The 15953-nt window shown below is 30.0% G+C and overlaps 2 protein-coding genes and 1 pseudogene across 4 annotated transcripts; 2 read left to right on the top strand and 1 right to left on the bottom strand.

Annotated features, from left to right (window-relative positions):
* Positions 1-5143: 5143 nt before the first annotated feature.
* Positions 5144-10955, top strand: LOC114184098 (pentatricopeptide repeat-containing protein At4g04790, mitochondrial-like). 3 transcript variants are annotated; one of them, XM_028071339.1, is made up of 9 exons: positions 5144-5338; positions 5506-5553; positions 5957-6580; positions 6954-7133; positions 7479-7543; positions 8139-8246; positions 8643-8756; positions 10217-10335; positions 10834-10955. In XM_028071339.1, the coding sequence occupies exons 1-8, from the start codon at positions 5161-5163 to the stop codon at positions 10283-10285; spliced, it is 1386 nt and encodes a 461-aa protein (XP_027927140.1). In that variant the 5' UTR covers positions 5144-5160; the 3' UTR covers positions 10286-10335; positions 10834-10955. The 3 variants fall into 3 exon arrangements, with proteins under 3 accessions (XP_027927140.1, XP_027927138.1, XP_027927139.1); XM_028071337.1 differs by having other exon boundaries at positions 10813-10955; XM_028071338.1 differs by having other exon boundaries at positions 10805-10955.
* On the top strand, positions 10834-11797 carry LOC114184700 (annotated as a pseudogene).
* Positions 11798-13577: 1780 nt separating this feature from the next.
* On the bottom strand, positions 13578-14560 carry LOC114183958. Its single transcript, XM_028071168.1, has one exon. The coding sequence runs from the start codon at positions 14422-14424 to the stop codon at positions 13786-13788; it is 639 nt and encodes a 212-aa protein (XP_027926969.1). The 5' UTR covers positions 14425-14560; the 3' UTR covers positions 13578-13785.
* Positions 14561-15953: the final 1393 nt, after the last annotated feature.

The raw sequence follows: 15953 nt of genomic DNA, 5'->3' as shown, positions 1-15953 counted from the left end.
TATTATTTTACTTGTAATAGTTGCATAATTAAAACGATAATAATTAGATATTTTTACCAACATATCAATAATACAACAAAGTTAGAGTGTAACTTGAGAGTTCTCGAGTAAATAATTCAAAACAACTACCTTACCCATTTCATTTATAAATTTGCATGATTATTGACTAATATTCTCTTCCAGGTGACACTGTAGCTAATAAATGACAGTGGATTTAAAAAGTTATCAAGGAAGCTATACACATAAAATGAAAATAAAGGAGGTACATAATTTTTTAATGACAATCTAAGTATATAAGTTTTACATTTTAAATAAGTAAAATAAAATCAATGCTAGAAAAATAATTACTTTTTTTGAACAATATTACTTTATAGTTAAGAGGTTGATAAAAAGTAAACGGTTGATTTAATAAAAAGATAATAACTTTGAATAGAAAGTTTGTTGTCTGATTGATTTGATTAAACCAAAAAGGGTTTAGACATTGTTTTACAGTGTAACATTAAAAATGTTGCTCAGATATATTTTTTAAAATATAAATATTTCTTGTTAAAAGAAATAATTGAAAAAATTTGGAATAATTTTGTTGAAAATATTATGTATTAATTACCAATAATAATTATAAAAAAATAAAAGAAATCCAATAAACAAAATTATTTAAAAAATAAATAATTGTTAAATACAAGGGTAAATTATAATTTATCAAACAACTTTTACAAATCTCATACTTTCTCCTTATTTCACACTCCATTTTATTTTTCAAAATTTTTCTTACTAATCATTACAAATAATCTAAATTAAGTATATACAATTCTCATAAATTCTCTCGACACACATGTCCATAAATAATAAATAATAAATACTCTAAACCAAAAAATTATTAAACAATAAAATAAATAAAAACAAAATTGGACTCCTTTAAAAATTAATATATGTACTATAGGGGTCATCATCCCCGTGAGAGTCGATCAGTGCTTAAAAAAAAATTGCACAGTGTCGATTGGCTCCAAGCCGCACTCCTCCATCCCACATTGTTAGTTGTTTTGCGATCCAACAGTTGGGACACAAAGTTATACCTACTTGATGTGAAAATCTTTTCAAAATGAAATTAGTGGGTCAATAATCGACTGGCGCCAAGCTGTGCATCCTGCCTGCTTGATAACTCATGTACTAAACTACTTGTTCTTTATCTTCATCTGGGCGTGCACAAGCAGGTTTATGATCATATTTGCTTTGTCAACAAGCTGAAAATCACATTGAGACCCCTCTTGAATGATTTTTTTCTCTTTGAAAGCAAACCATTCACTTCCCAAACAAGTATGATCGCAGTTCGATGTGGAATCGATCAACATTGCCATTATCATCTGACGGTTGGGCTTCGAGATCGTGGCCAATTGATGTGTAATCTTTTTGGAACGAAATTTGGAGTCCATGTCCGAATGGTAATCCATTGAACGTACGATCATGTCGGCGGGCGGGAGCGCCAATAATTAAGTAAATGTCTCTATAATTAAGGGAAATAGGTCAATAATTAAGTTGAAAACTAATTAAAGGCCTCAATTATGCCAACTCTAATTAAAGGCTCATGTAAAAAACTATAAATAAAATTCCAAGATAGGTTGGTAATGACTTTTATCTCTCATCTATTATAACATTAACTGATTGAACAGAATGAGAGCACTTACTGACTTAAGCATTAACGCAGTGTTTGTATGAGGGTTTTGTACTGTTGAAGCAAATTTGAGAGTGTCGATTTTGGTATTGGAGCACGTTCGTTTTAGGTTATTTGAAGGGATACGCGAGAGAGTATTTGGGGGATGGATGGATTAATCCATCCCCTCAAAAGTGCGAAGATGTTTTATATGGTTTGTACACATGACGAAAGTACCCTTGCTCTCGTTTCCTGTTTCCAAAAGCATGTGACCAGATTCCTGACCAAGATTCCTTACTCCATTGCATTTTTTTGAAGCTCATTTAAAAATGGAAGCAGTAGTGTGCTTATGAATGGTGATCCAACTGGAGTTTTAAGAGGTCAGTTATAGTGTGTGTGTGTGTGTGTGTGTGTGTGTGTGTGTGATTGTTAAGTGCATGGAGGGGAAGAAGATGAGGTGGTTCGGGGTGTGGTGGTCGACGAAGAGGATGAAGGGGTGGCGTGGTTGCCCGCGGTGGTGGCTAGGTGGTGGTCGTGGTTGGACAATGGACGTGGTGTGGTGGTGATATGCATTGGTGGTGTAGCACAAGTGTTGTAGTGTTTTGAGAAGTGGATGACACCAGTTACGTAACCGGTGTCTTGATTTATAAAGGGATGACACTGGTTACGACATCGATGTCATTGGTTATTTTATTTTATTTTTTACTTTTTTAACTTTTTTTTAATTTTTTTAATTTTTTTTAACTTTTGTTTAAAATTTAATTATATTTATTTTTTTAAATTTAATTGTATATTTTTTTTACATTCATAAAAATTTAATTTTTTTAATTTTAAAATTTTATATAATTTTAATATTTTTTTAATTCGTATTAATTAATTAAAATTATTTTTATAACATCAAATTACAAAATCATTCTCTTTTTCCATCAAGGGTATTTTCGTAACTTTCTAATTCTATTTATTTTTACAATTTATTTTATCTATCACATCAATAAAATCTTTCACTAACTTTCATAAAACTTATCTCCACATCCACACACTTTATCCTCTAAATTCACTCAAAAAAACAAAAATTCATCCACCCAAATCTACACAAATTCATCATCACACTCTCTCCCATATTCATCCATCCAAAGGAACACACCCTAAAGCTTAAGACTTAGCGCATGTTCGTTTAAGCTGATTGTTTAAATTAGCTTATTTGCAACGACGAATTTATGATTTCATTCGTATTCGTTTTCAAGGAAATCAGCTAATATAAGAGCACATATCTATAAAAGCAGTTTAAAATTTCATCCCTTTTCTACAAAGAAGATTTGGGTGGATGAAAGTAGACTTTACAATTCTATCCTTGTGCCATTTTCCTATATTAATTAATACCACTCTAATTTTATTTACCATATATAATTAATATTATTGTAATAATACAAAATCTTTATAAATTATTATTATTATTATTTATTTAATAATAATAATGTATATAATATAATAATAATTTACGATATGTATATATATAATAATTAATAATAATAATAATAAAAATATTATTAGAAGGGTAGTTAGGTAATTTTGAATTTTATCTATTATAATTTTTCTTTTATCTATCACATCAGTCAAATCTCTCACTAACTTTCATAAAACTTATCTCCAAATCCACTCACTTTATCTTTTAAATCCACTTAAAAAAACATACATATTTATCAACTCAAATCTACACAAATTCATTTTCACACTCTCCCTCCAATCTATCCACACAAAGGAATACACCCTTAGTGCGAGGATTGGAGAAAGACAAAGTGTTTAAGTAAACGTTTAGTCTCCACACCTTAAACAATATATTTTATTGTAACAGCTTGATAAAATAGGTCTTCCTACTTATATTTTTTATATAAAAACTTACCATTAGGCGAAAATTCAACGTACATAATTATATAAATGTTTATAGTGTTTCAAAAGTTAAGTGTATTAGAATACAATTAAAAAAACTAAAAATTTTCAAAGCATTACAAGAGTATAATATTATTAAAGTATTTATATATTTTGTACATTCATCAAAAAATGAGAAGCAATCACACCTCAACTAGTTCTATTGGCTACCATCACCAAAACCTATAAAACATCATCTGCCCACATCATAATAGAAATCATCGCAAAAGAAACAAAGCACATACAACAATAACCAAAAGAAGGTAAGTTAATGCTAATATGAAGTTACATAAACAATTTTCATTTCAATCTGAAGCCAACCAAATTCGTGTTAAACAACTCACTCTAGTCATGACTTGTCACATTTGCATTCCCATACATATAATACCTCAACTCTCCAAAATACATACATATCAAAACATGCAAGTTAAGGGTTTTTTCAAGATGATATCCTCAATCAAAAACTCCTTAGAGCACCAAACACGAGATCGCCTAAACCAACACCAAAAACATCAATTAGAGTTCTAAGGCCACAGTTAGGATCAAAGAACAACAAAGAGTAACCTTGAGTCATATAAGTGACTCAAGAGCCACATAAATGACTCTAGAACTACATGCAACTCAAGAGCTCAAAACCTAAAAAGAGAGCAAATTGAAACTTACTTTGTTTGATTCTTTGATCGAGTGGTTGGATAGAGCTCTTCATGAGGATTCCAATTATGGTTATCTTCAACAAGATAAAAAACAAGTGAGATAAACTAGAGAGAAATGAAAGAATTTGATTATAAAAATAGTGATCTTATATGAATTAACTTCAATTATTTAAAACATTTGTATAATTTAAACTTTTTATATTTTTAATAAAACCACTGATACTCCAAAACCATATTTCTAAGGTATTATATTTATTGTATAAGATGCAAGAACTACATCAATCTCCACATTCATGAGTTCTAAATTATGAGTGGTGTGATATGAAACTCCTCCAAATCTTTTATAAACAACTTTAACCAAAACAAAATTGTTTTAGAGATACATATAGGTAGGTTATTTTATTAGTTTTAACTTATAAGTTATTTAATTTTTTTATTATCATTTTTTATATTTAGTTTGCTTTTGTTGTTGTATTTAATTTAATTTATTATTATTTATTTTAATCTTATGAAAATAATTATGCTATTTTTAATATTATCGAGTTACTTCTTAAAATTCTATGTAATCTAAGTTAAGAAAAATCTAGCATTTTAAATGGAAGTAATTGATATTATATAAAAATTAAATATAGTGAAAATTGCAAACATATTTAATTTTAGCCTTAGTTTAAGTTAAGAACTAAAAAAATTAAAAAATTAAAAAATTAAAAAAATATATAAATATAAATTTAATTTAATTAGTTATTGTTACATGAACTTATTTAAATAAAAAAATTCTACACAATTTTAATAAAAATAAATAAAATACTATTTTTTTAATTATTTTAAAATTAAAATTAAAGAAAATGCTTAAAATTGGGGCGTGGTTCCATTTCCACAGAATAAAAGGATGTATTTGAGGGTGTAGCATTTCAATTTGATTGTATAAATGCAATGCAAGTGCGCTACGTTCGAAGTCTAAGCTCTGGGTTCCGTTCACGTTCAGCCACCAAAAGTGCCACTTCCAAACCTCAACCTTCATCATCTTCTTCTTCAACCTCGTTATGCCTTTCGGAACTTGATGAGGATTTCATGCTCTCAAGCCTCAAGCTTAAACAACTCTCTGATTCAGGTATTTTCAATCAGCCCTCACCCTTCACGAACATTGACTGAAGTGGTTTTACTGTACTTTAAATCGATTTCGTTAAGTTGATATTGGAACTATTGCCGAGGGTGCTGCATTGTTGGATAACTGGATTTATAATAATCTGTTTATTTATTTTTGGGTATTTTGTGCAGGAGATTCGGCTGACGGGGTGTTTAAGCATATTTCTTCTATTTTCCATGGTAAGTGTTTGTTAAAACTTCTGTGAGAATACACACACTTATAGGACGGGTATTAAGTGAGAAACGAGAGCTTGAGAGGAGTGAGAGGAACTTATAATTCAAACGAGTTGTTAAAATTAAAACTAAATAAGAAAGTTTGACCATCCATGTTTGATTATACGACCGAGATATATATCCATTTACTCTAGGATAACAAGGGAAGCTGGAAGTAGGTCTAATCTATGTGGTTTAACCAGTAGTTTTTTATTTACAATTCCTTTTCCCTTAATTTTTATTCTTTACTTATTTATTTTTGGGTGGGGTGGGAGGGGAGGTGTAATTGAATGAAGGTCCTGTACTGTGGTTTTCCCAAAAAAATTGGTTTAAAAGGTTAATCATATCGGGTTATTGTTACTGATTGCAGCTGGTAAGTCAGCCAAGAAACCTGGTTCTGGGGAAATTGATGGTGCAAAGGAGTTTGAAAGAGTGCAAAATCTATCGTGGTTGTCGAGCATCTCTCAGAACAATATATTATTGCAACGGAAAGAGCAATCTCATAAAAAGAAACAAAAGTTCGTGTTTGAAGTCTCTCAAGAAATTCGTTTTCAGAAGTTAGTTGAAGTCTCTGCAAAAATGCTGGGACCAGAGACTACCCTTGACTTGTTTGGTAAACTTGGACGAAAACCAGTTTCCAAAGGATACAATGCATTGGTAGAAATGTGCATAGATAAAGCCAGGGGAACTGATGATGAAGGCATCGCAGTAGAACTGGGGAAGGTTTTTAACCTTTTTAAATCAATGAGGAAACAAGGTTTAGAGCTAGAGGACCAAACGTATCGCCCACTTCTTTTGTATATAATTGATATGCGTATGGTTGAGGAGTTTCAGTTTTTCTATGTTATTATCAAAGAGGAGAATCCCAGTTCAGTTGCAAGGCTGGGTTACTATGAAATGTTGTTGTGGTTGAGAGTTAATAATGAAGAAAAGATTCAGAGTATTTGTAATTATATTGCAGAGAATGACAGTGAGGACATGTCTGTTATACGAGGTAGGAGAACCTTCTTTATGTTTTTTTCCACTTGCATTATTTTTCCATAACATGTTCTGCTGAAGAACGTCTAGCTTTGGATTTAAAGTGTAGCAGGTGATTTCATTACAAAGAGACACTATTAATGTCTTTTATTGCAAATTTTGGGATCATCTGAGGTGAAACTATTTGGCCCATGCTGTTTTAAGTGACATATTTCATGTGGTTAATTGTATTTGATTATTCATATATGAGTGTTTTATGCTACTGTTTAGCAATTAACAGGGCTACTAGCATGATGCTACCTTTTTTTTTTCAATTTGATGTCTAATAATGATAGAAAATTTTGCTTCATATTGCACTTTAGGAACTTACTATTCAACCTATGTTGCAGAAAATGTTCTGTTGGCTCTTTGTGAAAGTGAACGGACAGAGGAGATTTTGAAGCTGTTGGAAATCATAGACATAAAAGACCTTTCATCTGTTGAATCTGTAGCAATGGTATTTCAGGCATTAGGAAGATTACTATTGGAACCTGTGGCAGAGAAGTTCCTTTTTCACTTAAAAAATAGTGGTAATTTGATATTGATCTTTTTTCACCTTGGGTGATGTACGTGTGTCATGGCACTGAGTTGCATTTGGAAAAGAAGAATAAGAATTTGTATATGCTATATGGATCTTTCTATCTACCAATTTTGCTTCACATAATTTTATATGTATTAACTGGTCCAAAATTTGGACTGCATGGATCTTTCCTTTTCTCAGCTAATTGTGAATGTATTTAAATGAAGATTTTTCTTACATTCTACCATTTGTATTTGAAGTAGTATTGTAGTCATATAGTGGGATTAGGCATTGCTTCCTCTGTATATTTCTCTCTAATATATATACATACTGAAAGTTTTCTTACCTTTTGCAGATCATGAAGCAAATAATATTACAAACTTCATTGCTTGCTATGTCGTTAGCATTCCAAATTTATTGGTAAGAAATATCTAAAATGGTGCCAATAATTTCTATGATGCCATGATACTCTTTACGTACTTCTGCCTTTTTGCAATTTGCTTCATTCTTGAGCTAAGTCTTCATTTTCCCATTTTTATGTTTCTTCAGAAATTTAGTGTGATTGATGTAGTACCAAAGCCGGTTAGCTAGTTTCTATTAGCATTCTTTAGTGACATTTTCTTGATAATTAATTTTGAATTCTCAATTAAAGTTAAAATAAATAGAGAGGCATTTGTAGGTTATCATCTACAGTGCGCTAAAGTGAATAATCAGGTAAGATGGAATTGGTACCTTTAAAATCTGGTTCAGTTACACAAAAAAATTGTTGAAACTCATACCTCTGTTGTGGATGAAATTTTCAAGCCAATGAAGTCATACTTCATTGTGCTTGTATGGTATAATGTGCATAGTAGCATATTAACATTGATCACGATCAAGAGATGTTCATAGCTGTTTTGTTGCATATATGTTGTTTGACATGATAATTTTCAGTAGTACTTATCTGTAATGTGGGGAAAGTTCTTTGTGCATGTGGCGCGTCATTTTCTCACATTTATTGTTGGTGTTCTTGAAGGTTGAGGATGTCAAAAAAAAGTTCAAAGATTTGCACCATAGACTAGAAGTTTCACCTTCATCCTCATCATATGAGAAGATCATTTTACATAGCTGTGCATTGCACAAGGTACAATTTTATTTATTGCATTCTAATGATTACTAAGTGATTACCAGAACTTTCTCTATGAGAAGAAAAAGAAATCTACAAGAAAATGGTTAGAAAACTGTTCGTTCTAGCAAGATGACGAGACAGTGAAGGTGCACCCCTTCAATTTCCTCACCCTTTAATGAAGAACAGAATTTGAACCATTGACAATGGTTGTGTATTTTTATTTGTGGACCCACTCACATTTACTTTCTCTTCATTTTTAGTTTTTTATTTTTTATTTAATAGAAAAATGTATTCACGCATTCAAGTAATTAAGTTTATTTGTCACCATAATGGCTTTGCTGAGGATTTTCAATCACTCCATTAACTGCTTAGTTTGCATTTAAGATGAATTCTTGTTGGTTTGTAATGCAGGTTAATGTAGCACTTGATATTGTCAATGAAATGTGTGAAGCAGGTTTGACACTATCAACTGACGTATTACACTCAATGTTACAAATTTGTGACGACACATCTGAATATAATTTGGTAAGACCAATCTTCCATACAATTACTCCTATGTTTCTTCATTGGTCATAGTACTTGTGCTCTAATGCGCTCATATCCTCTGTCCACATGATATGGCCTTTATGCCTAAGCTCACGATCTTGAATTAATTACTGCTTGTGAACTGTTTGACTTGAAAGTTAATAGTATTACTATTTGGTGAATATCCAATGATGATCTTATTTTTTTAAAATAAAATAACCCTTCAAATTGGAAGTCCCGTGCTTTGAAGAAAATTTGAAGTATAGGGCCCATCACTAACTTATACTAAAATTTAATTTGAAATTTAAAATTAAAATCATTACTTCTGGCCGCAAATGTCACCATGCAATGGATCAGTTAAAATAAGAGCAAATATATTAAGTGGAAGTCCAACAATGTTTTTTCCTTTAACTAGCTAAAAGCTAAGTTATAAGGAAGAATATTATGGTTGTTCTGCTGCATTATTTAGTGTCATATTTCATATATTTTACCCTTTTTGGCTGTAAATTTCTAACAGCCATATAACCAAATTATAATATATTAGTGAGTATAAGTCTCACCTTACAAGATGGTTTTGTAAGGTTGAGTTAGACTTATAGTATATGTTCATATTAGGAGCCTATTGTAGTAAAATTTGTTGGATTTATTGTGGCAACTGCTATCGGGCCGCTATTAAACTATCTGCAAATATCTATCTCACACTAAAGATTATAGTCTTTGGTGTGAGGAAGTATGTTGGAGATTCTACATCGATTTTGATCAAATTATAATATAAAAGTGGATGCAAACTTAACATTACAAATCGGTTGGGTTAAGTTTAAAGTCCACTATTATAAGAGGATCTATGAAATTGACTTTCCTGTTTCTGGACCAGTCAATACTCTGAATCATTTTGTGTGTAAACTGGACCAAAACCATTTGAATTGCCCTTAAAATACCCAACGCTCTTGAATTCAAAGCAACCAGATTTTGACATTGTTTTTTTTTTCTTCGCTTTATTTATTTTTGGCGGTTAAACTTGGGACCACGTTAGTTACGGCCATGCTTAATTATATTTTTGTTTAGCGGCTCTTTTATTTAGTTATACAGATTATAGATATATGATGCAAATCTTTGAACAAGGCCACACTCCAGGCTTGTAGGTGAAGAAAGTTCTCACCATGCTCAACAAATCTAGAAATTGATAGCCACTTATATAGGCATTAAATCCTTGTATTTTTAGAGATCAGGCTAGGTATTGAAGTAATTTATTGACTTCAGTATGTTTTTTGCAGCGTAGCAAAAATCATATTAATGTTTTCTCTTCATTGGAATATTGCTGTTGGTATGCAGACAGTTTTATTGCCACAATGATTAACAAGACTATTCTCAATTATTTTGACATTTTAAGGTGTATTTAAATCGATTTCTCACTTTAAACAATAATTTCTTTTCTCACCCTTTTACACAATTTTTTGCAGAAAAACATCAGTGATGGGGTGAGGATCCTTGAGCACATGCCCTGTGCTGATAGAAAACCGGATTCATAGAGCTCAGCTACCTAATTAGAAACTCTAAACCTGAAGAGGATAGAGGGAATGTAAGTTATGTTTAATAGCACTATAATAGATTCTTACATTACATCCATATCTGAATCAAGAATGAATTTATCTCCAAAAGTTTCTAGTTATTTCTTCAATTGTTCCTTCTGATATTAACTTAGACTTCGCAAAAGTTGAGTTATATTGAGCATACACTTATACCCTCATTTCAGAAGAACCAATACTGTTCAAAAGAAATTGCATCTTGTATTGATGTTGTTATTCACTGTGTTTCAAATTCATGTTTTTAATCACTACCAAGTTAATATTTGAATCTTATCATGCATTCCTCTAAGTATACTATTGCTCCCTTTATTTATTTATTTATGCTAATGTTGTGATGCTACACTCTAATATTTTTGGGTTTACATAAATACAGTTTTCATAAACTGAATTATGTAATAAAGATATGCTACACTCTAATGTTGTGAAAGCTTATGATTTCATTGTGATCTTATAAATTCTTAGCTCTACAGGTGATCTCATTGATACTGCAGATGAGCTTGAATGAAGTCAAGGATATTCTTGTCTGAGTACTTAGGCCACATGGGCAATTGTCTGAGACTCTTGTTATTTATGGGGAAATTAACCAAGCTGGACGCAATCTGGAGGCAAAAGATGTTAGGTCTCATTGTAAGGTTTTGAATTTATCAGTAATTTTTATATAATTTTTAACTTGCAATCCTTCATAATCAAGCCATTGGACATTCCCAGGAGCACACTCATTCCTTGGTGAGTTGATAGGTCGCGTCCATCTACTTGAGGAATTAGATGATACAGACAATTGAAAAGATGTTTGCTGCAGAATCATCTTTGTATTCTATTTCCAATAAGCATTTAAGGTTTTCTTTCTTCCCCTTCACTTTATTGAATTTCTATGACTAAATGTATTGTGCAATTTACTTTATGTTCATTGTATTTTGTGTCAGTTCTGCAGTGAAGTTGTGCAATCTGCTCAAGAATAAGTTCCAAAATGATTAGCAAGTTATGGAAGTTTCTATGATAAGGTTGGTTCTGACTTCCTTTTCACTTAATTTGTATAACTCAATGATACAAGAAACATAGTGGACTGACTATGTTGAGTTATTGTTGAAGTTTGTGCAAGTCTGAAACTCTTTAAAACAGCTATGTTGTGTTTGGACCTTGAAGTATTGTAAGTAGGTTGTGGAAAGATTTTCAGGGTTTTCCACCTTTATTATGATGCTTGTTCCATTAGTCCACATTTGTATTGACAATATTTGTCTTTAAGTGTGTAGGTATTACTCTGATTGAAGAGTTAGACTCCAGTCATTTGCACACTTTTAGGAAATCAAGGATAAGTTTTAGCTTTTTTCCTGCAGAGATGTCTTCATGATTCCTTTTCAAGTGTAAGTGCCTGTGCTGATGCCACTGATTTCCATAATGTTGACAAGAGGAGCATGTTTGGTGCTTTTCAATAAGTTTGCTACTAGTACAGAGGTTGAAGATTTTAGATATATATATATATATATATACATATATATATATATATATATATATATATATATATATATATATATACATACATATATATATATATATACATACATGTATATATATATATATATATAAGTTTTAGCTTTTTTCCTACAGAGATGTCTTGATGATTCCTTTTCAAGTGTAAGTGCCTGTGCTGATGCCACTGATTTCCATAATGTTGACAAGAGGAGCATGTTTGGTGCTTTTCAATAAGTTTGCTACTAGTACAGAGGTTGAAGATTTTAGATATATATATATATATATATATATATATATATATATATATATATATATATATATATTATATGCACATGTCTGTGTGTGAAAGTACGTATACAGGGAGAGAGGAGGTGCAAGAAACAGAGACTTTTTTATGAAAATATAAATGTGCATATTGAAAAGCTTGATAGTAGATGGATGCTCAGATTCATCCACAAATGACAGATTCGTCAGAATTTCTGTCCCTAATTCTTCGATACATTTTTTCTATGCTGAATTAGAAGGCCACTTGATCTCTACTGAAAAAGATTTTTTATAATGTTTATATTTAAATTTGCTTAGAATAACAAGACAAATATTGGAGATGTTCAAGTAGAAGACATTATTATTATTTTTTTTTAACTTGATAGGTTTGGAAATCATTTCATAACTAGGTATTTCTGCTGGGAAATTGCAGTTACCTATAGTTAGACATTTACAATTTGTTTAGATTTAAAATAAAAGAAAAATATTTTTCTTAATTTTTTATTAAAATTAAATTTATTCTCTTTGTAATTTTTAAATTGATTCACTTATCTCGTTTTTAATAAAAGAATATTTACTTTTCATACATGTTTTCAATATAGTGATATCCATGTCTTTTATTTAATCTATAATTTTTATAAAAGATTCTTTTTTTCTATTTTATATTTAATTTTATATTGACATAATTGTTTATTTAAGTTGAAATTAATTCGGTATTTTCGTATAAAATAAGAAGTAAACATCTTCTTTTATATATATATATATATATATATATATATATATGATATATTAGTGAAATTTATTAAAAAGTAAAAAAATATGAATGTCTATTTTAAAATTGAACCTTTAAGTGTTATTCATCAGAATATATGTTAGGTAGGAGCAATTTTTCTTATTTGATTTAGTTAATCGTATCGTATGTACATATACTGCTAATAAAAAAACGAATTAAACAGTTGGCATCGATTCAAATTTAAAAATTGAAATAGTAATATTTTTAGAAACTAAAGTCTATAACAATAGATGGAATTTCTCTTTTTGTGTTCACATTTCATAATACTCGTTTTATCTTTAGTTATTTTAAAAATTAATTATTTTATAAATAATTTTTTTTAATTATTTTTTTTTTACATATTTTATTTTTTTTTAATCATTCTTCTCTTTTGTTTTAAATCTTTATTTAAATTTTCTTTTTACATATATTTACTTTTAATTTTATATTTATAATTATTTTAAAAATTATATATTTGTTATTGATCTTAAAAATTGTGAATACACATGCGTCGTCGCGTTAGTGTGTTTGCTAGTTGTTAATAATGACGATGAAATCATCTTTATAACCTCAACTGTTATGAAGATTTAATTTTTTATTTTTGTCATTAACGTGCATAAAGAAATGCTGATAAGTGATAAATTAAATTAGTTACAAACATGTTAAAGTAGCTATTCAAGTGATTTAAACAAATTTTTTCCATGTTTTATTGTTGTCCTTAGAAATTAATTACCAACCCTGGATCAATTCTAAATTGACCTATAACTTCAATAAATTCTTACACAGAATTAAAATTTTATACTTTTACTGTTAATCCACTTTTAGACAAAAATCAATTTAGTAATCCAAACACACTTATATATCAGTTGCTTCAAGTTGTTCACCACTGTAACACTGTGTATCTCTACTGTGACACAGAATCCCCATGAAAGAGAGTTCAAAAGGAATAAGCAACAAGAATGGCTTGCCTGCACCTTGCCTTGGCCTGCTCAAGCCTCTCTCCCAAAGTCTCCTCCTTGACAGAAGCCTTCACCATAGCCAAATCCATCTCCATCAACTTCAACACTCTGAAAAGTTCAGTGACCATTCTCTCCTCCACTTTCCCTTCATCCATGAGAATCTCAGCCTCTTCTCTTGCCCTCTCAGCCACAATTTCTCCCACCTTTGCCAACAGTTCTGTTGATCCAAACTGCTTCCCCATGAGGGTCTCTAGCTTCTCCAAGAAGTCAGCTATCACATACCCTACTGGCACCTCTTGCTTTATCTCTTTTGTCCTCTTCCATCCAATTTCAAAGTTTGGAGGCTCAGGCTGCACAAGCTTCTTTCCCCTTCTTTCTCTCACTATCTCTGACCTTCTTCTCTTCTCAATGGGAAAAGATTCTTCGCTGTTCACTGTGCTGAAGGAAGGGTCTGGGGTTAGAAAATTGTCCTCGAGAGGAGTGGATTCTGGAGATGTGCATCTGATGGAAAAGTGGTTTCTGGGTTGGCTGTGAATGGAAAAGTGTGATGGATTTGATGGTTTTTGTGAGTGGATGTGAAGGTGAAGAGAAGGATATGTGAACACTGTGGAAGCCATGCCAATTTGGAAGCGAAGAAGAATGAAGATAAGGCTTTGTTTGGAGTATGCACAGAAAACAATCACCTTTGAGATATTTAGAAACTAGAAATATCTATTGAGGAAGAAGTCAAGTGTAAAATACAAAAACACCTGTTATTATTATTATGTAGTTAGAAGGTTTGAATCCTACTGTCAAAATGCTTGAATTTTACACATAAAAGCTGAGTGTCAAAAATCTAATATTTTGATCATAAAGTTCATTAACTCAGCAGTATGAAATCAAACATAGAAAACTTTTATAAATATAGTTTATTTAAAAAAAGAACTTTCAATAAAATTATAATCTCTACGAAAAATAAAAATCTAGAGTCTAAATTTTAAAATTTTAAAATTCAAGATGTAACGTTTTACTTTTTAGATATATAAATATTTATATGAGAATATAATGTTATATAATACTTGTTTAAAAGCGTAAAAAATACTAGTAATACTTATTTTATATTATAGTAAAAGTGATGTTGAATAAATATTGGTATTTATATTAAATTGATATTGACAAAATAATTATATTCAAATGATAATAATTATTAATACATTCCATTAACGTACAATGTAATAATTTTATTTTTATAATATTTATATTAGTATTAATAAGCATGTTATAAATAAATAACTAAAAGAAATTATAATTTAAATAATTAAAATAAATCGGACATCACTAGTGACATTTTTAATTTTAACTGTAATAAGATGACAAGTCAATCAAAATTTTTGGAGCTTTATGCATTTAAAAAATTCAATTTAGCTTCGGTATTTTTTTTAAATGGTTTAAAATTGCAGGCAAGCATGTCAATGTCATATCTTTACAGATTTTAATGGACTAAGCAACTTTTTATTATTATTTTAAATGAAATTAAGAAGGTTTTTATTTTATTTTATTTTATTAGTGTAAATTTCTGTTATATCTTAGTTCCCGAAGAAGAATGAAGATTGGTGTTGTGTTAATATTTATTAGACTTGATTTTATAGTGTTTTGATGAGGTATATGACTTTGTGGATCAGTTGATATATTATGTTCAAAATGGAGTTGACATTGAAAATGGTAATTAGGTTGTGTGAAACATTGGAAGAGAGACCAAGAAAACAATGGAGATGCAAGGTATAAGTTAGAACTCGTTAAATTTCTTAATGTAAAATGATAGTTGAGGTCCATTTTAGCATTTCTATTCTAGTATTAAACATTTAAGAGTGATAAATATAACTTTTTGAAGTATTTTTTGTAATAACTTGTAAATTTGTGTAGTTTTATTTGTGATAACTGGAACATTTGTTTAATAAGAGTATGATCTTTGTGAACTTAAACATTTGTTCATATACTTGAATGCATCATTAACTTTTTAGTAAACTAAGCTAAAAATGATAACATTCATAGAAATTTAAAAATCTTTATCTATGAATTGTGTCTGTAATATGTGCATGAAAATATATATTAATATATGAGGAGGTAAACAACGAAAACAAATCTAATATTAAAAATGCATGCCAAT

This window comes from Vigna unguiculata, chromosome 5, assembly GCF_004118075.2.
Source record: "Vigna unguiculata cultivar IT97K-499-35 chromosome 5, ASM411807v1, whole genome shotgun sequence".
NCBI classification, from domain to species: domain Eukaryota; kingdom Viridiplantae; phylum Streptophyta; class Magnoliopsida; order Fabales; family Fabaceae; genus Vigna; species Vigna unguiculata.
This window is presented reverse-complemented; position numbering and strand designations above follow the sequence as displayed.